This window comes from Phoenix dactylifera, chromosome 7 (genome assembly GCF_009389715.1).
Source record: "Phoenix dactylifera cultivar Barhee BC4 chromosome 7, palm_55x_up_171113_PBpolish2nd_filt_p, whole genome shotgun sequence".
NCBI classification, from domain to species: Eukaryota; Viridiplantae; Streptophyta; class Magnoliopsida; order Arecales; family Arecaceae; genus Phoenix; species Phoenix dactylifera.
In genome coordinates, this window is record NC_052398.1 from 6,189,205 (window position 1) to 6,212,672 (window position 23,468).

Below are 23,468 nucleotides of genomic sequence, written 5' to 3' on the forward strand. Positions count from 1 at the left end.
ATATCTAGAAAACCTATTCAAAAAAGAAAAAAAAACAAAAGATCAAGAAAATAGAGAAAATTAATTTAGTAACAGTGATAGACTTCTTGACTTTTTTTTAAAAAAAAAAGAATTGAATTTGGTGTGATTAATCTACAAAAGTGGTAGATTTTGTGTTATTATGATTGATTAAGCATGAGGTTATGCTTGTCTTGTGCATCAAAACAAAGGATCCAGAAAGAAAATGCCAAGACAATATAGCTAAAATATTAAATGATAGAAGCTTCAAAAGGGTAGCCTTAATATTTGACATTCTTAAAAATGCTTTTATGATCTTTAAAGCAAAAAATACTTTCAAAAAATAAATATTTAGTAACATCATCTACAAGGCACTTTGAGAGGAAACTAGAAAACCTAGCATTTGTCCTTCTCTTTCCTAAAGCAAAAGCAATATCAAACAAACAAGACAAATATATCAAAAAATTACATGAAAATATTTTTTAAATATTTTCTTTGCATCATGCGTCCGCTTTTCAACATCGTTTTCTAGTTGTCACATGTGGGAGACTTCACCAGAGTACTCCTTTAAACTGTTGGAAACCTTTTTTTTTGATAAAAAAAACTGTTGGGAACTTGTTAGGAAAGTGAGTGGCGTAACAAATCCTATTCCTCAAATGGCGATTTTAGTTTGGACGTACTCTAGATTTCTTCTGTCAATTAAATAATTTATACATGGAAAAGAAAAAGGGAAAAATCTAAATGAACAGGTGCTCTCTCTCTCTCTCTCCCCACACTTCATCTGTGAACTGTGATGCATTTTACTGCATAGATCTACATCTTGTAAATTCTTCAACCATTTGACATTATTGTAACAAATAGGACCATTATTCCCTCGCCAATCTCTCCAAGAAACAAAAATGGGCAAAAAAAAGTCTGTATTCTTCCTTAAGGCCTGTGGGCTGCATCCTGTTTGACGAAATCTAAGCTTGTGTAGAATGGAATCTACCGTCAAGCAAGCAATAGAGGTTGCGTGTATAATTGAATAATATGCGGAAGACTCCAATGATCACAGGAAGAGGTAAGGAGGCCAGGATCTAGTAACACCTTTCCACAACCCGGACTCTCTAATAGGTGCTCGCTCTCTCTCTCTCTCTCTCTCTCAGACTGACATGCTTTACTTGTAGGCTTTCGATTAAAAAAAAAGAAGAGAAACAAAGAAAAGAAAAAAATATGTGAAAAAGAAGTCGCCCCTGCCCCTGCGTCTCTTTGTTTTCCCGTACAATAGTATCCCCTTTTTAATACTTTGTTTACCACTTAATTAAACTTTATTTACCTGCTCTTTTCTGTTAATATCATTCCTTTACGTTCTTACTAGTGAGATTTTATTATACTGTGCGCTCTCTCTCTCTCCCCCTGTTCCTCTCTGCGTGGGCTTTGTCACTTTGTTCGTGTATTTATTATTCCCTTCTTCGCTCCATGCTCTGTTGCTCTAAACATCAAACTAGATGTCCCTATGCAGCTAAATCTGATCTGGGAGCGGATTAAACGGCGCAAGATGGCATTTTGGAAGATGAGCATCTCATGCTTCGATGATCGATGGGTAATTTCATATGGGTTGTACTCATTTTCGAATGGAAAATCAGGAGTTCTGTAAGAAAAATAGGATTTTTATTGCTCCCCTCTATGGATTTTTCCGTTTTCTTTGCCTGGTTTCATTGACCCTTGTTCTGATTCTGTTGGATATTGGTATCGGTTGCTGTGTTCTAGTCTTTGGAGAATTAATAGGCTTATTCTGAAAGTGATGGATGGACAAAGACTTGTTTCTGTCTCTAATTTCGTTATCTGCTATATGGCTTATTTCATAGTCTCTCTTTTATGGGCTTTGTAGCATCAAGATTATTGCGGACGGTGGATGTTTCGTTGAATGCTCCTTCTTCTGGAGTAGAGAAGGGGATTTTGTGCAGAAAAGGCAGTACTCTTTCTTCCCATTTGTTTTGCGTTTAGAGAACATGGGATTCTTGAGCATCATGGGCAATTCCCTTGGATGTTCGGCTTCCGGAGAGCGGCTAGTCTCGGCCGCGAGAGATGGAGACCTTCAGGAAGCCAAGGCCCTCTTGGATTACAATCCCCGCCTCGCCAAGTATTCCACATTCGGTGGGCGGAATTCTCCTCTCCATTACTCTGCAGCAAAGGGCCACCATGAGGTGATCGATCCATTTATCGGTTCCGTTTATTGTTTATGGTTGTGACTTCTGATTAGTCAATAAAAAAAGGAGCATATTTTGAGGCCAATTCTGTGATTTCTACCTCCAGATGGTTTCTCTCTTGATTGAATCTGGTGTTGACGTTAATCTGAGGAATTCTCGTGGCCAGGTGAGATTGATCTTGATATCCTTACTTCCCTTTCCTTTTATTGAGGTCACTTGCTATTTTGCCTATGGCTTGGCAAAGAATTATACTTCAACAGTGTTGTCTTGTTAGAATATTTCATTGGTCTTTTGAGGGTTGAGCAATATCATTTGCTTATATCTACTATGATCCGATTGATGAAAATTAGTACTTGAGTTGTTGTAGTCTAATTCTCAGTTTGAGAGGATGAATATTGATGGAAGCTTTCCAATTTAAATGCATTCTGCTTTCTTGACAGACAGCTCTGATGCAAGCTTGTCTGTATGGTCACTGGGAGGTTGTTCAAATTCTAATGCTTTTCAAAGCCAATGTAAGGCTTTTCAATATGATAATGGTTTTGTTTATTTGGCATTGCAACCTAACTAAATTACTCAGATAAATAGTTGGCCATTGAATTTTAGATTCACAGGATGGATTATCTCAGTGGTGGAACAGCTCTCCACTTTGCAGCTCTTAATGGTCATGCTCGCTGTATTCGGCTCCTCCTTGCTGATTATGTACCCAGCACACCTGATTTTTGGAATATTGTAAGGAGGAGATTGACCAATGAAGCTTCAATAACCTTTGATGAGGTGTACGTTGAATTCTCATTTATTTTTATTGATATTATTTTTTGATAACTATAATGATTTTACATCCTCTTTTCTTCCTCTTCTTCTGCTTCTGCTTCTGCTTCTCCTCCAGCTTTAGTGCTCTATCTAAGATGCTGAACAGAAGAGCTGATGGAGGCATCACCGCGCTTCATATGGCAGCACTAAATGGACATGTTGAGAGTGTGCAGTTACTCTTGGACTTGGGAGCTTGTGTTTCTGAGGTCACTGTGGAAGATGGGACAACAATTGATCTGATAGGTGATCTGCTTCTATTCTTGTCACTAGGTTCCTCATTCCTATTTTCTTTTGTTCTATGAACATCTGTACTCAATTATTCTGGTGTTAAGTTTTCAGGATTCCAAATTTTTATGAGTGACTTTGGGTATTGATTGCTTTATACTTATGGTGGAAAACAGCATATATGTGCCAACAATGGTCACAGTATTCCCTTTTTAACTCTTTTTTTGTTGTTGTTGTTTTTTTTTTTGGTTGTGTCCGTGTGTGTGGGGGGGGGGGGGGGGGGGGGGGGGATTTATTTTTTTTTTTTTGGGCTGTGGGGGAATTTTTTGCAGTATTCTTGTTTCATGAAATCTTACATTATGGAATCATATAGGAAATCATTGGTGAATCTTTTAATAGGGCAGACTTTTTCATTATATATTGCTTTACATGGCAAAAAAATAAATGTAGTGGAAAGATACAAAGAAAATCTGGTTGCGGAACTACAAAATACCAAATGGATAGTCTTTACAATCTCTCGTTGCCAAGACAAACATCATGTAGCTATTTTGTCTCTCCCTGCCAAAATGAAATGGTATTTGCATTAACCTGATGTAAAGTATCCATTCCTGTATGCAAGCATTTAGAAGAGGTTCAAATGGTATATATAAAGGTTAACAAACTCAAGAGGGAAACAATGGTTTATTATTTTAATTTCTTGTGAAATTTTATTTGTTATTAACATCGCATGTTCCAACAACTTGTGTTTCGTTAGATTAAATTTGCATTAAGTTATCCTTGTAGTGTCATTCATTCCTTTTGAGAAGGTTTATTTTTTTTCCTTTGGCAGGAGCAGGAAGCACGCCCCTTCACTATGCAGCTTGTGGTGGAAATGCAGTATGTTGTCAAGTATGTTTATTTGTTCCTATTTTATTTTTTATTTTTTATTTTTAACAATAGCTATTATCTTACTTGGTAAACATGGACATGCAGATTCTTATTGCAAGAGGAGCCAGCTTGACTGCTAAAAATGCAAATGGGTATGTATTTGCTATTTCAGTTTATAAACAAGTGTATATAATGTTTCGTGGAGATTCCACTTTGTTTCTGGTTAGAAACATTTGACGCGAAATGACAATTGTTGACTTGATTGAAGGACATGTAGGCATGGTACCAGTAGCTCAGGTAGATTTGCAGAACTTACCTATTGGAGAACTCACAATGTGTTTTATGAAACTATGAATGATATTGTTTATAAAGTTTGTCTTGAGGAAATGGGAGAGGGTTGAACCTTGAAACTATTGTCAGATCTCCCAGAGTCACTGATTGCTATATTGAGAAGGAAGGAATGGTGTTGAGGTGGAAGATCAGTCTCAAGGACTACGAAATTCTACATTCCAACCAGTGCTTCAGGAGATCATAATGCATTAAAGTGTGAAGGTTTAGATTCCCCAAGCAAATTAGGGAATTATGCAAAAGAATAATTTGAAAGCACAGAATTATTCGAAAAAATATTTTGAAAAACTTTTAGATAGGAATCTGATAGAAACAATTGTAGACATAGATAGAAGCATATAAAAACGTGATGTCTGCTTCCTCATTTCTGGTAGTCCCCTTTTCTCCTTCCTCCTGAGTTGTATCGGTTGTGTAGATCCTAATACCGTACATGCAACTGACTAACCTTTTACTGATCCAGAAAGAAAAAGAAAAAAATTGTAAGTTGATTCTAAGTGATGAGCATGTTAGAAAATATTAGTTAGTCAAAGAGAAGCTAAAGTTTAATTGTTCATCGCTCATGAAAATGAGAAAAAACAATCTTTTGAACATATTCTTTTCTATGTAAGTCTTATGTTGACTGTAAGTTCTCAGATGAGGGCCCCTGGTCTAAAGCATGGGAATCATTGAGGATTTAACTGATAAACTTCTTTGTGGTTTATGCGAAACTTCAATGACTCTTACACATTTAATGCCTCTTCTTCTTGTCTCTGAGCTTAATGGATCTTTATGTGATTTGAAATTGTGCATGTACTCTCACTCTAATCACTAGATATTTTTTCTCTGTGCACTAAAAGTTGGACTCCCTTGATGGTGGCTCGTTCATGGCACAAAAACTGGCTTGAGGGTATTCTGAGTAAACAGCCAGAAGGTCGAACGCGTGTTCTTCCTTCCCCATATCTTGCTCTTCCTCTTATGAGCATGGTGAGAATTGCTCGGTAAGTGCTCCATGGTCCACATATCATCATGTTGTTTGTTAAGTTAATTTAGTTATGAATCTTCTGAGGACATATCTTCCCTTCTTTTTCATCGTATAATCTGATTTGAGTTACTTGAGAATTTAATTTTTCTGCATGCATCTTGGTCCCTGTATAAGCTTACATTTCTTCTTCCCTGTTTGTGCTTGTATATTAGCAACTTAGTATTACAACTGTATCATGTTGCTGAACCTGTTAGCTTAATGAATCCATTTTCCTGTGAAGCATAAGATATTTTGGTTGCTAGAGAGAATATTCTCATTTAATATGGCATACATTAAATTTCATTCCAAACTTATCCTGCTTTTAATCAGAAAGATAATTTTACTTAGCATGAAATGATGCCTACTTGAATTCTTTCTGTCTTTCCTTCTTCTTCCTCATCCTCCTTAATTTTTTATTTTCTTCAAGTGTAATATTAGAGTGTTGCCACAAGGATGGGAGCAAAAGATTATTATGACTGAGATAAAAATGTTGATATGGAAAATAAAAAACTGTGCAAGGCTATTACAGCATCTTGTTCAAATGCATGTTCTTGAAAATAGTAGCATGACGAAACTAGATCTAATCTCTGCTGGCCGATAAGACACTAATTTTTGAGGCAACTTTGTTGCAGTTCTTAGATGAAGAGCAAATCAACCAGTAAACCATAGTTGTTAGATTCGAGGAGCATGCTTTGCTGCTTTGCGTGCATCTAATAACATATTTTGAACACCATCATTGATAATACCAGGGATCGAGGACAGATCACAGAACACCAGAAGTTTCCTTGCTGTATAAGACTAGGATTATGTGCTTTAGTTTTTATATGACTATGGTGAAGAGCTTCAGTTTTTTTTCGAATTTTTGTATATATTCAATTCTGCTGTTGTTTTGTGAAACAGTTCAATCCTTGTTCCCATCCTTTGGTGCTGAATTTCTTGAAGTAAATATCTGGATATACATCTACAGACTCTACCTTACTTCAACAAGGGAAATTATTGGTTAAAATTTGCTTATCTTTTGCAGAGAATGTGGATGGAGGAAGACCTACCAGTCACCTGCATGCGTTGATCCATGTGTGATTTGTTTGGAATCGAGATGTACAGTGGCTGCAGAGGGTAAGTTTCATTCAAACTTCCAATTGCTGGAAGGACAGTCCCTCCAACCATCTACTTCCAGATTTTCTCCTCAAGATTCTATATGGCTTTATTCTTCATTTAGAACAAGTTGCATATTTGAAACTGATTCAGAGGGATAAAAAACCTCTTGGACATGCTTGCTTTTGTTGCTAATTGATGGTTACTGAATGTATATTTAGCTTGCCTTCTGTTGCTAAAGCTCTCAATCTCACATCTGACTCCCAGTTCCTTCACTGTTCATCTACTTTACACGCATGCTCTCGAATATCTACTGCTGATTGCTTTTGACCCATAATGAACTTCTGAGTATTTTCCATGTTCCTTACTCCATTAGGGATATGTTTTTCATTATTTATCATAATTGCAGTAGGTCGGTTAACTCTGTGGAACTTCAGTACTTAAACAACGACATCCCCTTAATCATATAAAAGTTCTTTGGCACCTCATTCTAGGCTTGCAGTACCATGTCAATACGCTTGTCTGTGAGCAACCAAGTAGCGTATGAAAGTGCCATCGCTCCTTTTACGATACATACCATCACTACTGATTAAATAATGCTCACTTTGTAGGTTGCGCTCATGAGTTCTGCACCAGATGTGCACTGTACTTGTGTTCCACCGGTAGCATCTCAACAGTTAAGCGAGGCCCCCCTGGCTCGATAGCTTGCCCTCTCTGCCGGCATGCCATTTTCTCCTTTGTCAAGCTCCCAGAACCCAGCCTGACCCAGGAGCTGCCAAAGGTAAGCCTGCCTTTGTCCATATGCACCACCGGTTCAGGCTCAAGCTTGGAGTCTGCCACCTCGATGGCCACCGAGCTATGCAAGCCCAAGATCCACTGCAGCCGGACTCCTTTGGGCTCTTCTTCCTTTCGATCACGCAACCTCCAGAAGTTCCCGTCCATGAAACTCAACTCCGCACTCTGCATGGAAGCCTCGGAGACAAGACCATGCCTTGTCAGGCGCCCAAGGTCAGGATTAAAACGATCTGCTTCCTACTTGGATGGTCGACGCAGACCATGGCTCTTTTCTTTTAACCAATATCTGAGTAGCTCTGGTGACAGCTAAAAAGTTCTCTGGTCTCAGAGTCTCTATTTGTTCATTTCATTCTTTTTTCCTTTTTCCGTACTTGGTTTTTGTATCTTGTGCTAAGATACCGATCAAGCTGGTCTTGATATGTTGTTAGGTTGTAAACATAGAGGAACCATAAACTCTTGCAATATTATCTACGTATATACTTTTTCTTTTATAGTAGCAGTATATTATCTATGTATATATCGATTCTCAAAAGGAAAACAGGATTGGGATGACAAGAAAGCATACAAAGCCCAAAGGGAGGGTTCTAAAGAGGAGAAAAACCATAGGAAGCTTAGAGGTCAAATATCTCTTGCTGTGACCTCTCTATTTGAGAAACATGGAAAGCATGTCTGCACAAAGCTAAGGGCTGAAAGATGAGCAGATCGAAGTAAATGGCAGGCAAGGAAGTGATGTTCTTCAATTCTCTATCGATTTCATGGTGTTCTTGTTTACCGAGATCATTGACATCAAAACTAAAGCCGCTGAGTTCTTAAGAAATATAAAGTTGGTTAGTTTAGAAGTGGTTCAATTAGGCTAGAGGTGTAAACAAGCCGAACACGAGCAAGCTAGGGTTAGGTCAAGCGCAATTCCCTTTGCAATAGCGCCGCGCTCGAGTTATTCACGCGCAGCTTGTTTAACATAATTGGATAGAGTATAAGATTTTTCTTTATCTATTTAAGATAAAATTCTGGTTATATTTTAATATTGTATTTGAAGTACATTCTATTTTATATAACTTATATTTGTTTCTAATAAATAAAAAAGGTATTTTTATATAAATAATATTAATTAAAGTAATATAATATATAAAGTACTTATATATTTATCTTTTGAGGTACATTGAACCGAGCACGAGCCGGTGAAACCTAGCTCTAGCTTGGCTAGCTCATTTACCAAATGAGTGAGTCAAATTCAAGATAAATTTTGAGCTAGCTTGCAAACAACTTGTTTGTCCAGCCCTAAATTAGAGTTGCAGTAATAGTCTCACGAGTTCAAGAAAAAGAATGTTCATAACTGCTGTAACATGTAAGGTATAAATAAGCATCAACCTCATCATATAACCCACCAAGATTAATCCATCTAAGCTCTTTGATTTCTACCACCATCGCCTCTTTTTGACACCAAAGTCATCACACCCATCTTCTGACGTCTCTTCTGAGCTCTTTGATCCACGCTTCTTCTGGAAAGCTGGACGAGGATTATCGAAACTAAATTACAACCAAAGATCACGGGGACACTAAACACTCTTGAGAGGAGTGGAAACTGCGAAAAGATCAGCACTCCGGTGATGATGGACGGAAGTCATGAGACTGAGAAGGAAAGGGATGGGTTCAAAGCAAAACCCGAAGCTGGTAGCAGAAACGGCCTTAAGCAATTTTTCTATACATTATCCTAAGAAAAACCAGCGCGTCTAATTAACGTCGTTTGCACCTCTCGGAACTGCTGTGGCCGTCATCACCCCAACGGTATCCTGCCAAACCCTCCCTTTACATTAAAAAAAAAAAAAAAAGTCACCACAACCATCATATCTTTGGAGGGGGTTTGAGAGTATAACATAATATTGCACAGAACTGCACGCTAGTATGAATGAACTCATTGTAACAATTCGGGGCCTCACCCAAAATAACTAATCGAAAAGTATTTGAATTTCTTAATCCTGTATAAGTACCTAAGATCTACCTAGCGAATAACCGATGTGGGACTAAATATACGCCCACACGATTCCTCACACTCATGATCTTCTTTCTGTGTTTTGCAATATATATAGGGAATTACATAGTTTGTTGAGTCAACGAGAAGACCGCTGATATTTGTGTTAGACTTGTTGACTTCCTAAAGCCAGAGAGATGCAGGTCAAGCAAAGTACCAACTGAAGCAGATATCTCGACCGGTATAGCGCTTAGATGATTAAGCTTGAGGAAACGGAGGGTTTTCGAGCAGATCGCTTACCAGCACGATGGAAGCAGGCGTCAGTTCTTTGAAAAGATGATTATTCTGCAGTGCTCAGGGAGCAACTTTGCTTGGGATGATTATGCTCTTCTACGATGCCATGTTTTGAAGAAGATGCTTGCATTTATTACAAAGAAGGAATAAAAAAGGCGCTGCCTTGACCCTAGATGCACAGGGGTAACCAAGGCATCTATATGAAGCCCTGTTTGAAGGAGATCAAGGCAGTATGCATCGCATAACAGTAGCTACTGTGTTTAAGTTTCAGGATCTCAACATGGTATATATCGGTTTTACTTCCAGACTAGCCCTGTAGAGAACTGAAAGCCAGATATACAATAATGAAAACAAGGATATACTGCAAATGAGTGTCATGTTATTCTTCTCATGGTAGCGATCATATCGAACGAACTACATGGTACACATCAAGCTATTCAAAGATGAAAGCAACACAAAAGGTACTAGAAATTTCAAGCTAAGAGAGTTCGGGATTGATGAAATCTAGCAATGAAATCTGAAGCTTTCATGTCGACATCGGGCTCACCAACCCATCGACCCCGGTCCTCGTCGCTGGGACGTATCTTTCTCGTGTACGTTGGCTCCCAATCAACATCGTCGACATCCCTGTAGCGCGACCTCCCGGAGAACTTGAAGACGAAGCAGAAGAAGGAACGGGACATTTTCCCTCCCATATCTTTCTTCCTCCCTCCCCTCTTGGCTAAGAGCTCTTTGCTAAGAGTAGTTTGGAGAGCGAGGAGCTTGTCTTTGTTTCTGAAGGGAGAGAACACAGGGCCCCTGAATTTATAGGGAAAGGACCTCCCCTAGCTCATGGGGGTGGTGAAACCTTGCTGGATTCCACACCATGCAAAACCAGATGAAAGGTGGATGATTTGATCTATGGCTTAAAGTGTGGTGGAGATGCCATGGTAAAATCCAGTGTGTTAATTTGAACCATTTGCTTGCCATGGTTATAGCTAGGCCGTACCCCACGACAGCTTTTGAGAGCATGCACCTTATAATATTAATTAGAACACTAACCCCTTCTCAACTTTAAACGAACACCACCCCACAGGATTGCAAGAAGCTCTAGTTGTCTAGTGTGTGTTCTATGACCGTTCGCTTGCCTGCAGACTTCGTTAAAGCTATAACATGCTGTTATTTTACAGTGGTAATATTGACTGTATTTTAGGTGCAATCCTTGGCTGAGACTTCATGAAGAACGGCCGGGAACAAGAGTTCAAAATGATCAACTGATAGATAGCGAGGTCCTTAATTAGTGGCTGCCAGTCGTTCATATAGAAGCTCCCGTTGTTTCTTAGGGACAAGTACGTACGATTTGGTGACTTTAATAGGAAAAGTAGGCTTAACAAAAGAGCACTTACAGGTTCTCTTTGAATCAGTGCTTTTTCAGCACCAAGTGGTAAAGGTTGGGTTTGGGTTGGTGTGTGCTTCAAAAGCCTCCCCTTTTGGCACATAATGCAAGCTGTCTTCCTTTTCAGCTATCTTAAAGCGCTGCTAAAATCCAGTTCTTTAAGGCACATTGCAGTCCAACAAATTCAAGCATGATTTGGTGATGCCCACTTAGCAGAGGAAATCACGGCAAAATATCTTCCTTTTGCCGTTCCCCATTTGTTTACTCATTGCTTAATATTTTCTTGGTGTAATCGCATTGCTTATCGAATTACATTAGCTAGAATCTTAATCATCAAGTGTCTTCAAAAGTTGGGTGACGTCCTTTCATTCCGGGCTGTGAGATTCTTTCGAAGTACAGGTACGTGTCCATGACTCACAGCGGTGGAGGAAAGAGCAAATAATGGAATCCTATGTCAAGGAGAAACATAAAAAATTACTGACAGGCTATTTTTTGGTTTCCTGAGGGAAGTTTCCACGCGGTTTAATTGGTCAAGAAAGGTCCTCTAAATTAATTCAACTTGCACTGCTTTACAACCTCATCTGTCCTTTATTTTGCGTTGTTTCAATAGTACGTCACAGCATTTGCCGGGGAAAAATGTACATATGAACAAAAGACTAGGATCGTCAGGGTGGAACCATCACCTTCAGCATTTAAACTACTTGGTCTTTTCGAAAACTATCGAACCAAATCAATACTTTAGTTCCAATAGTTGCTGTCTGTTCTTAGACCTTAAGGCTTTCCATCACATTCTCCTCTCAAAGTGTGCGGCCCATCGCACCATCAAAACGTTGATAGACATATACTACTCTCTGCAGGACAAGTTGAAATTATTCTGTGTCATTTAATGGCCTAGTTGGACTTCCCTTGATAATTCTTTTACGTCCATCTCTACATCTTTCTACTATTCAAAGTATCTTATTTTTCATCATTAGTTTCGCACAACTAAAATAATATGCAAATCTCCTACATACCCCGTGTGAATTGAACAACATGCTCTCAAGCAGAAAAGTTTGAGAAGCCTATTAAGTTCTCTAATTAAGGTGTAAACAATTATAAGCTACTCACAAGAAATGCAACACCGATGGCAAAGATGCACGCCACATTTCATTTTTCTTTTTTAACCAACGATGGAAGAATTGAGCCAAGAGAAATCACAACTTCATGAAAGCATGCAAAGGATATATCAACTAACCATGTTTGGATAGAGGCAGATGGTGATTTCCAATAGAGAAATGTGCAAACTCTTGAATTTGGCCCATGTTGACGAGTCGTCCAGCCGAAGTTTGATGAGGGCGGGATTAGACCTAGATCAAGGGTATTGAGCGCTAAATGACTTTGCTAACCCAACTCATCGGCACCATCTTGGTCCATTACTGATCCATAAAATCTTTCAAGATAATCACCACACGAGAATCCCTCTTGAGTTATTTCAAGAAAAACTCATTACGAATTATATAAGAAATCTTTAGTTGTCCTTCAAAGAGAACTTGAGCAGAGCCAACAAGCTCCCAAACGTGTCACTAGTATAGTATCAGTTTTCGTCTGTAGTCCCCTTGACCACAGGTTGCATTCAAGATTGAAGGATTTCCTATTTCCTGTAGGTGATTCTATGTATCAAAACTACGAGCACGTAGTTTCAATGCCATGAGTTGTGCAAATAATAGGAGGATATATTTATGTATATATCTTTATCAATATCTGAAATAACTTCTATATCTTTATAAATTTACTATTTACATATATACCTTTTTTTGCATATATATTCTCACAAATTTTCTATTTATGTATATATCCTCATAAATTATTTTTTTGTATACGTCTACTTTTATTAAGTTAAGGGCATACATGCAAAAAAAAGTAATTTATAATGGTCTACACACAAAAATAAATAATTTTTAAGGGTATACGTGTAAATAGAAAATTTGGAAGGGCATACACATAATTTTAGATATTGATAAGGGTGTGTATATATATATATATATATAATAATTAATGAGGGTATACATGTGAATTGCAAATTTATAAGGATATTCATGCAATTTCGAATATTCTTAAAAAAATAAATGTAAAAAAAAAATATCTTATAATTATAAAGCTTCGGTAAAGCTTTATAATCCTACTTTATCTGTAGGTGTGGCAAAAGGTCAAATCAGATATCTTTAAAAATATTAATTTGAACCTGATTTGTTTATTAAACAAACTATGAATTCAAAATAAACCCTATCGATCTATTAAACAAGTAATCTGACCCTGTTTATGTAACCTGTTTGATAACAGGCTAAGTCAAATCAAGTATATGATAATAAATTAAATGTCCTAGACTGCAAGTTAAATAGGTCACAGGTTGTAATTATTTCTACCCAACATAATCATGGAACCGATCGGACAAATTAGAACTTTTAATCTTAAACTGAGCCATTTAATAAATATATTAAGTCAGGTCAACTCCTTTACGATCCAGATCTGTTTTTGCCAAATCTAAACTGATATGCTGGTTGTGAGTTGATTGGCAGGTTAAGTCAAATTGTTGCTCCTATTTATTTGAGTTCATGGTCCAGTGGATTTAATAAATCAATATCTACGGGTGCAGGTGAATCAGAATCAGCCCCTCCCTGATTTGTACCAAACCGGAACCTAGTTTGTCCATATACAATCTAATCACCGACCGTCAGGATGAACCGTATTCTCAAATTATAGGTCTAGGCCTGGTACAATTGAAACTGGGTGAAAAAAACCAGCCAGACCATTGCTTTTGAGCGAGGGCTATGCCTCGTCGTATTCCCTAAGCCTGTGAGCCTCTTTCTGGTGAAAGAGAATATCGGGACCAACCAGAAACAGTTCAACACCAGCGGTTGGATAGATCATTCTGTACTGCCACAGGGCCTGAAATATATATATATATATATATAGATTTCAGAGCCTGCATTTATTTTCATGTTGTGAAGCAATTGTTTAAGGGGGAAAAATGTTCGACATTGATAGTTAATTCTAACAAGATCCGATCCAACCAAAACATTGCTTAAACTTAGACCCGGAAAAATAGTATTTCATTGTAAACTTAAATCGCCTCAGAAAATCTGTCCCTAGAAAACGAATTCTGGATGGATGATGTACAATTGAACATATATAATAATTTTGCCTTAGCCCAGTGATCCAAGTTGATAGTTCGCTAACGTCCATATCTTCACATTAGTCATAAATGAGGTTATCACTAATGTTCGTAAAAATGGTCATGCATAAGAAAGTGATAATTGTCAGGAAGAATATGAGATGGAAAGCCATACTGAGTTTATTATTTTTTTTAATAAAATTTTGAAAGGCTACTACCCACCTTTTTACCACCCCAAACTCCCATCCCCTTGCCATACCATCTGACCAAGTGCTTGGTTGTTATTTGCTTACATTGAACGGGTAATCACTTCGCCCAACAGATGTCTTTCAGTTGGTGAATAGGCATCGACCAGTTCATCAATCCAAAGATCGAGACTTATCAAGACTTGAAGAATAAAGTCTTAGAATTTAGTAAAACATACATATATATATATATATATATATATATATATATATATATATATATATATATATATATATATATATATATATATATATATTGCATTTTAATGGAATAAAATAAGATCCTGATCAATGTCAATGAGGTGCAAAATAACTATAAATGCTATGTAATTGATGCATAAAAAGGCAACTTAAAGAATAACAAGATAATAAAACTTGCTTTATAGTACCGCCCAATTTTTATGCAGAAGCTTGGGAAGATATTATGAATGCAGGAAACTAAAAATGTTCAGAAGGATTTGTGGATATAGATAGGATAAAATGACAACTAATACATTGCTTCCGTTGGAGTCATACTGACTGGGGAACAAAGGTGAGTAAGAACTGATTCAGATGGAATAGATATGCAATAAAATCTAAGGTACTTGTGTAACGTACATAGAAGCAGACAGGAGTTCTGAAAAAGCTCGGAATAATACTGCTGGTAATCCTCAAAGAAATTATTGGCATATAAGCCAACCTCAAGTAACTGGGACTAGGGCTGATAGTAATCAGTGTGGGCATCCATGTTTGAAACATGGTAGTGAAGTATGTGTTTCTGCAAGATGACAAAGGGTTATGGCGCCATGGAATTTTCAGAAGACATTCTTATAACATAGATGGTGAAAAAGATGCAATTTATGATGCAACTAGGCCATGGTAAAAAGGTGATCTATACATCCTGACAATCTTGTATAGGTTATCAGGCTAAGCTTTTTGAAAGAAATCATGGAAGTTGTTTGGTTGTGTACAGGACTCAGGGAAATCAATAATCATAAAATATGGTTTCTTATAACACGGGAGACATGTTTATCATAAAACTATTTTTTCAGGTTTTGCCACCTACATATCTTTCAAGACAAGTCTGACAAAGCAACCATATATAGCCTAAATCATTCAATTTAAATACCATGTAAACCTATTTTAGCTAAACCTGACACCAAAACAGCCATGTGGCATTTTCTTTCTCGCTTGTAAATAAAACCAGATTTACCATATGTTATATGGCTAGACCATTTCAGCTTTTGTACTTGTTCGAGCATCACTTTCATTAAATAACCAGTACTCTTCCAACAGCCTCTACTACCTAGTGTCATCTGTATTCAACTCATGGTAGAAACTATTAATAAAAGGATTTAGGATAATATCAGTTAACCCGGACACCATAAGTTAAAAGAAATGGAGTACCCTAAAAGATCTTCAATATACATGGGAACAATAAAAATTTGAAAACTATTTCAAAAAACCAAGATCAAACCAACTTTTTGTCATAACAATGGTATCAATACTATCAGCTGCTATGTTGATAATTTCCTAAGATAAATTCTATAAAATGCCATATTTTGAAACCTTTTGCTATTTCTATACCCCTGCAACTTGAAAAAATGGATGCAGAAATCAATAAATAAAATATAAGTAAATGAAATGATAAACATCTTTACCTTGTGCATGAGACCAACAATGAAAGACATGATGATGACAATTCTCAGGAAAGCAAAAGTAATCATACCAAAGGGGTATAATGCATGATAATTTGTTAGATCTGTGATAGTGTTAGTATGTCCCCTGCATTCTGTTCTATAAGCACATAAATTTGGTACTCGTGATGCTAAATAAGAGTCAAACCTATGACCTCCAAGTTGTACCAACAGCTGTGGCAATCCTATAATATCCAGGCAAAAGCTTTGCATCAACCAGCCATTTGCTTACGATACCATCAACTGTAGAGTTAATATTAAAGAAAGGTGTTTCAAATCTTGACCCCTTCTTTTTCTCATTTTTCAAAATAATTCCATAAGTAAAAAGGAAGATGGTAGCAAAATAGGATACGAATTGAATATACCCAAAAAGAGCCTTCAAAAACCATAGAGTAGCTCACACAGGATAAATAATAACCAAACAAAATCAGCAAAATGGGATCAATACAAATGCAACATGATCAGTTTTGAAGAAAAGGCTTCATATAGCTAAAATTTCAACTCATTATGAAGCACATGGCATGGTCAGATATGAACAAAATTCACAACCACAATCAAATAAGATGTTGGGTAGCTGGTCTTGCAGAGTCATAATCCCTTCAAAGACCTTCCAAAACTTAGCAATAGAGTGCTGTCAGCATGCCAAACTTGCAAGAACTGTAATTTTCTATTTACAGAAACATGAAGATACACTAATCTCTGTTTTGGCCTATCACCTAAAAAATAGTGAAGCTTAAGCAAACCAACATTGGTAAAAATGATCACAATAAGAAGCCACTCTCAAGTTTGGTATCAGTATGGAGACACCTGCAAACAGATGTCAAAAAAGAATTATTTTGACACTCAACAGGATTAGGAACATCATGATTTTGGTATCTATATGATCTCAGAAACACCCGTAGATGAACATGTCAACAAAAGGGACTGACTAATTGTAGCAGCTGACACAGAATCCTACAATTATCTGCTTTTTTTTAGCTTATGCTGACTCTTCAGGAGGCCTGGGTTCTTCAGGCTTTGGCTTGATTGCACCTGCTGCCCCAATCTCAGTTTTGAGGTCGTTGATGCTCTGCTCCAGTTCATCAATCCTGCTTCCCATTTCATCTAGTGCATTGTGGTTAAGATTTACAGCACCCAGGTTTTCACAAAAAGCATAGAAACAGAATAATACAGTATTCCATGCATCAACAATCCATAAAGACAAAAAAGGTACCAAGAAATTGTTTTAAGAAGCAAAAAATAAATAAAGAACAAATCTTTGCATTTTCCTGCAGAGCCAAACTTTGTCAGTATTATCCTAGTGGCAGCTCCACAAAATAATATAAACAGTAAGGCGACTATGAAGGTAATTGAAATATAGAACACACTTACATTAACATAAAGATTTAAACATACAGCCAACTTATTCCCATTGTAGAACCTGCAGTTACTTGGTCCCAACTGGGACAAAATTCAAGTGATGAAAGAAGAAACATCATTCATAAAAACTTACAATTGAACTTAACTGCTAAAAAAATTATTAACCTTGTAATGTCTCAAAGCACACAGCCACTTTTGAAATTCCATTTACAACCCTAGCAAGTAAAACTGGATTCCAACAAAGAATCCAGTAAGAAGTAAAACATGTAGCGTACAGCAGGAATGGGAGGAGGAAACGTAAGTGAAACACCTTTTTTCACCAGTAAAATCAGTTGCTGAGAAAAATATTTGTGCTTTAATATGCTCAATACAGGTACAGGTATTGCACGGCAATATGGATATCAGACAAGGCAGATTATTAAACCGAGTCAGACATGAGGAGTGGATATCTACATACTTGGGTATGTATTTATACTTTTTGTCCCTATAACTATACATACGGCATGCATGGCTCTTGTTACCTTTGAAAGTGTCACCAAACTGAGAGTTTTGAGTTCACGTTAGCCTTAAACAACACAAAAATAGAACTTGTAATAAACTAAAAATGAAATTGAAGCTATAAAATTATGTAATTTGACATATTAATATATCTTGAAAGAAAGCATATTATACCATAGACAAGTTAAAGCATTCAGAAAATATGTGTTACTCCTGCTAGGAATCTGAAATTTGCTTCTTCAATTACTACATCCAGTATCTTGGCAGTCACCTATTTAACAATTACCTTTAGCTTTCAACAATCTTAGACTACCTATTCATATGGATGATTAGACATAAGGATTTTAGCACCACACAATGACTTTGATGCATGCTAGACATGTGTCGGACACTTGAACCTACCCATAATATTTGCCAATCAAAGAATCAATTAACATAAGTGACATAAACCTGCTGCAGTATCAAGGTGCACTTTGCTAAGACTGAGTGGTGAAAAGGATATTCTTTGAAACAATGCTCCCAGACATTGCCTGGAACCGCGTTTGCTGCAAACAGACTTTTTTCAGTTAAAAGAAGAGGCTAGGATATATGTATTAAACTGTAATTGGAATTCTTGCCAGATAAGGGCAAGAAACTCACCATCTGCACAAGGAGATTTTGCACCTGAGCAAAACAGGACAGAAAATCAGCAAACGGATATAATCCTTGTTAAGAACATAGAATTATGCTTATGGCATCACTACGAAAGTCGAAACCTCCACAACATGATGCTAAAAGCATGTTTAGGTTGTAGAATCCTTGAATTTTTTCCCAGATGTGAGAGATGCATATTCAAGTTTAATATTTTAATGTTCAATTAAGAGCCAATTTTGGAAAAAACTCCTATACTTTAAGCCATTGTTTCATAATCATGGAAAAGAAAAAGAATTTACAGGTATAAAGCTCATTTTTCTGAAATATCAAGAATGTGACAATATTAGAACTCACAAATGCTATCATATCAGCGGTGCTTTGTGTTGAACCTTCGGATTCTTGTTCAGTCTGCCATCAATACCAACAGATCGAACGCATCATAACAGAAAATATCAATAAAATCCAAAGCTTCCATGTGACATGAGCCACATATCCAACATCCAGTGAAATGAAATCTGAAGTTTATACATAGTGTGAAACAGCTTACTGACCAGACATGATCTGGAACAACCAATCAGCAAGATATTAATGAATACACACCCATCATGTGACATAGGTCAGCAGCAATTACTGATGATGATATAGATAACCAAAGCAACTGATGTGGAAAGGAAGCAGTGAAAAGAAAATTAGAATATTGAAACCAGAGTCTCACAGTTTGGTGTTATCTTCTAACCACAAGACCTTATATCCAATGAAAACGTTGGCAATTTACCAGATTACCAGTCATAACTGAATCCCACCAAATAATCAGGGTATGTTTGGCATCATTTCCATTTCCACTTTTTTGGTTTTCAAGAAGCAAAACATGAAAACCGAGATTCAAAACTTGTTTTGGAGCATTTTTTTTTGAATTTTTTTATTTAAAAACTAGAGTTAGAACTTCTAGAAAAAGGGAAAGCTGGAAAGCCAGCTTTCGCTTTTTCTAAAAAGAGAAATCAGCAGAATAGGGGCTTTCTTTTCTCGTGCAATAGAGACCAAGGTGTTCTCTATTTTGTTGACGCCACAACTATAGAGCTGTCGGGTCCTCTCTCTCCCAACTCCCATCCAGCCAGATCTGCATCACGGGTTAGATATTTACAAAAAGACAGAGAGAGAGAGAGAGAGAGAGAGAAAGAGAGAGAGAGAAAGAGAGGTCAAGAAGGGCCCAAGTGCCATTTTATTTTTTCAAGCAACTAAGGAAAACAGTGCCCATCAACACTCATCTCAGTTTCTTGAAGATTTGATTAGTGGACTCCAGACATTTTACTTATACAACAAATCAACATTATTCCTTTCAGTCCATTTGAAAACCAATGCTTGTAATGTTGTATTAGGATTTTTGTATGATTAACTGTACTCTTGATGGTGCCACTAATTACGAAACAGTGGATTTACTCATTAACACCCCAGACAAGTCTGTTCCTGTTCCTCTCAATAAGCCCTATTCCCTGCACCATTAAATAAATAAAAGAAATACTGTAATGCTCTTACTAATTTCCGATAATAAGTAATTGACCAACTCTAAGGTTTTTCAAAAACATATAATCCACATACAACTACCCTGATTCTTTCCTCAAAAAAAATCAATGATTAACATTCCATTATCATGCACTGTTGGAAAGAGATGTTGCAATCACAAATTACATGAACCTAGTAAATCTTCACAAGATCTCATCCACATCATTAATGAATTAATTTAAATTGCATTATGTATTAAAGGTAATGGCCATTTGAACTTTCCACCCCTTGGAACCTTCTTAACATCGCATATCTTCATATAGCTCATATTCCTAGCTCTATTATAAATTTCAAAATCCTGCCTATAAAAGGAAAAAAATGAAGCCGTTCATCATTTTTGATATTCCAAGCTCTACCAAACAATTTCTCCTTGATGCCAATAACAAATTCAGAAACCAAAAAAAAAGAGAGAGAGATGGAGACCACCTTTCATCTTCAATATCATTTATATCTTATATACCTATTCAACACACACACACACACACATACATATATATATATATATATATATATATATATATATATATATATATATATATATATATACATACATATATATAGATATAGATAGATAGATAGATAGATAAATGGAAGAAGCATGTATCTAAGTTTCTTCATCAATGGACATGATAAATGGAGTACGAGATTTAACATTGAAGAAATGAAAATATTGAAGGGTTACAGAATGGTGTTTATCTAACTCCTTGTTGCTTGTAGCCTTAAGATCGTGTGCAAGTTTATATAGTTTGATGCATCTCCTGTACAAAAGAATACCTAGGCCTAGAAAACAGGATGGGTACTTGACATTTGTAATATAATTATTGCTACAAGTCCACTATTTTTGCCAAGGACATCAAGCTATCACATTGTTCTTTTTAAGCTAGATGATCGAAAAATATGGCTTGTAGGTTAGCAGAATATAAAAATTTCGCTCTTGCACACTACCCAAAAAAAAAAAAACAGTAACTTGGGACATGTTGTATTTTGGGCTTCTATTTAGCTTCAAAAGAAGGTGCTAGAACAACAAACGTTGCTGCGCATCACACCCCAACTAATTAGCAGTTGACTTGACTCTCTCCTATGCCCTATCTAATGAACAAAGAGAGAAGATCAGACTATCAATGACTGAACCAGTCTGATCTCCTTATACCTCCCTCAGACAACAGGTGAAGTTGAGATGCTGATGAGAAAGGGGCAAATCTCATGGCCAAATAATGCTCTTTGAAGGGTAAAAGCCCAACACTCTGCCAACTGAGTTATACACCCAATTTGGCAATCAGGATTAGTGTTGAAAAGGAAAAAAGGTTGGTGCTGAAAGGAGAAATGTGCAACAAGTTCAATGGCCCCCTTAACTTCCAGACATATAAACCTGAGAGAGCAAATAGAAGACTACATGGCATCCCAGAAGCACTGATTCATATTTTAATATATCTATATACATATAAACACAAATAATATAATATGATTCCTTAACTTCTATTCATATATGTCCACCAGAGGCAGTAGTTTGGGAGGTTCTGAGATAGGTGATGGATGTGAAAACAGAAGTGAGAGAAGAACAAATTCCAGATTCCTTATAATTTGGATAACCTGCAAATCTTCATAGACCTGATTTTCTTTTACAAGTTAACAAAATAATACATAGAAAAAGGATCCACGTGATTATTTCCATTATTGCTGGGCAACTAGTGTTTGATTGGATTTATTTGCAAGCAGCAACAGTCATATCGAATGACATCTCTCTTTTTTTCCTCTCATGATTCTTAGTTGCCTGGCATTGTAAGTTCTAGTTGCAGTACCTCTTATCTATGGTAAACAATTCCATATGGGAAAAAGTGACACAAACTGCTACATAAGTTAATACCAGAAATACCCAACATTATCGATGAATTATATACATGACTTGTGATTTTAATAAACTGATTTACAGATTTGACAAGAATATTTTTTGTTGGTCGCCTAAAAAGGCTTGCAATGTCCGCAGCAACCAGAGATGTGAATAGAACCAGATATGATTCATCTACTGTAACTGAACATATAACAACATTGTGATGATCTTTATCTATTGACTTGAAAAACAGCTTGCAATAGCACACTATACCTCATCACTTCTGACGGCACAATAATCCAGTTTTCTATAATGTTCCACTTGGCAAAAAATAATAATAATAATCTACCACAAAGCATACTAAAAATGCAACTTATTAGAAAAAAAACAGCTACCGTCAGGCAAATTCATAATCCACATTTCAGCACAAAGTATTTCTAATCACGGTAAGCATTTCTTTAAAGAAAAACATGGTTCAAACTCATCAAGATTATGCAGCAATACTACACCGAAAACAGCTATATCACATTTTCCCTGTTCTTGATGTTTCTTGATTAAATCGGATGTTAAATATCGGATCAAGAATCAGAACCACGAGAGGCAAGCCGTAAAGTTAGAGATCGATAGCAATAGGCACAACAATTCAACGCAAAGCAGTAACAAGAATAAGAGAGGACAAAGAAACGCAAAAATCAATAGTTTCTTGAAAAAATTCATCAAAAACTCGAGGGTTTCTTGAGGAATCCGCCGATCCAGGAAATGGGCAACGGAGGAGATATGAGGGTCAGGGTTTAGATGGGAGTTACCCTGAGACCCCCGGGGTTGGAGGCTGCCATGGCGCAAGCGACGAAACCCTAGATCGGAAATGGCGAGGGGACTCGCCTTCGCCTCCGCTGCTGGCGAGCAGAGATGGGAAGCGGGAGCAAAGAAACAAAGCGAAGAGCAGGCCAGGCGCAAGTACGAGTCCCAATATTTATACCCTCGTCGGTGGGAAGCAATCGGTGCAGCTTTGCTCTTCACTTCTAAACAGCGAACCGAGAAATACACGGAAGCAATCGCCTATTCGAGGTCGGTGCCCAGTATGTTAGCCTGAACGGTGACTGGGCCTTTATGATGTAGGAGATCAGCGGACGGCATGCCATGATGGATCGGCTGTCTCTGATTTAGGACTTAGGAAGGATGACTTACGCTTTCAGTGTTGCACATGTTTATCAAAAGAGAAATACAGTTACTAACTGGGTAGCCTCCTATGCAATATAGGACTCTGGAGCTTTTTTTGGATGAACCAGGCGGACGTTTCCGATCCGTTTAGCTAACTTCTTTTTTTTGATTTTGTTGGTTGTACTTATATACCTATAATGTGAAGAACTGATGTACCAAAAAAAATAAATTCAAGAGCCAAACCAATGTCCAGCCACACGTGGAATATAGCATGTTATATTATTATTTATACTACTACTATTATTAATTATTAATAGATTATATATGGAGCTTCTACTAGAACTAGCAATGCACACGTGGAGTATGAACATAAGAAATAAATTAATAAAAAAA

At 36.9% G+C, this 23,468-nt stretch overlaps 2 protein-coding genes across 4 annotated transcripts; one reads left to right on the forward strand and one right to left on the reverse strand.

Annotated features, from left to right (window-relative positions):
* The first annotated feature begins 1,051 nt into the window (after positions 1-1,051).
* Positions 1,052-7,817, forward strand: LOC103707121 (probable E3 ubiquitin-protein ligase XBOS32). 2 transcript variants are annotated; one of them, XM_026804660.2, is made up of 11 exons: positions 1,052-1,110; positions 1,868-2,183; positions 2,293-2,352; positions 2,627-2,698; positions 2,790-2,962; positions 3,073-3,239; positions 4,051-4,109; positions 4,194-4,240; positions 5,273-5,413; positions 6,461-6,552; positions 7,143-7,817. In XM_026804660.2, exons 2-11 carry the CDS (start codon positions 1,989-1,991, stop codon positions 7,634-7,636), a joined length of 1,500 nt encoding a protein of 499 aa, XP_026660461.2. In that variant the 5' UTR covers positions 1,052-1,110; positions 1,868-1,988; the 3' UTR covers positions 7,637-7,817. The 2 variants fall into 2 exon arrangements, with proteins under 2 accessions (XP_026660461.2, XP_008789715.2); XM_008791493.4 differs by lacking the exon at positions 1,052-1,110 and adding an exon at positions 1,172-1,579.
* Positions 7,818-16,568: 8,751 nt separating this feature from the next.
* LOC103707122 (heat shock factor-binding protein-like) lies at positions 16,569-22,996 on the reverse strand. 2 transcript variants are annotated; one of them, XM_039128106.1, is made up of 6 exons: positions 22,721-22,996; positions 19,078-19,643; positions 18,881-18,934; positions 18,533-18,556; positions 18,396-18,438; positions 16,569-17,143 (listed from the first exon to the last, which is right to left on the reverse strand). In XM_039128106.1, the coding sequence occupies exons 2-6, from the start codon at positions 19,138-19,140 to the stop codon at positions 17,016-17,018; spliced, it is 312 nt and encodes a 103-aa protein (XP_038984034.1). In that variant the 5' UTR covers positions 19,141-19,643; positions 22,721-22,996; the 3' UTR covers positions 16,569-17,015. The 2 variants fall into 2 exon arrangements, with proteins under 2 accessions (XP_038984034.1, XP_038984035.1); XM_039128107.1 differs by lacking the exon at positions 19,078-19,643 and having other exon boundaries at positions 22,721-22,994.
* Between the last annotated feature and the right edge of the window lie 472 nt (positions 22,997-23,468).

Coding starts and splice junctions, on each gene's coding strand:
- LOC103707121 (XM_008791493.4), top strand. Junction 2,353..2,626: donor TGAGGAATTCTCGTGGCCAG/GTGAGATTGATC, acceptor CTTTCTTGACAG/ACAGCTCTGATGCAAGCTTG. Junction 4,241..5,272: donor ACTGCTAAAAATGCAAATGG/GTATGTATTTGC, acceptor GTGCACTAAAAG/TTGGACTCCCTTGATGGTGG.
- LOC103707122 (XM_039128106.1), bottom strand. CDS start 19,140: ATGTCACATGATGGGTGTGTATTCATTAATATCTTGCTGATTGGTTGT. Junction 18,935..19,077: donor GTTGTTCCAGATCATGTCTG/GTCAGTAAGCTG, acceptor TATTGATGGCAG/ACTGAACAAGAATCCGAAGG. Junction 18,439..18,532: donor AAAATCTCCTTGTGCAGATG/GTGAGTTTCTTG, acceptor GTCTGTTTGCAG/CAAACGCGGTTCCAGGCAAT.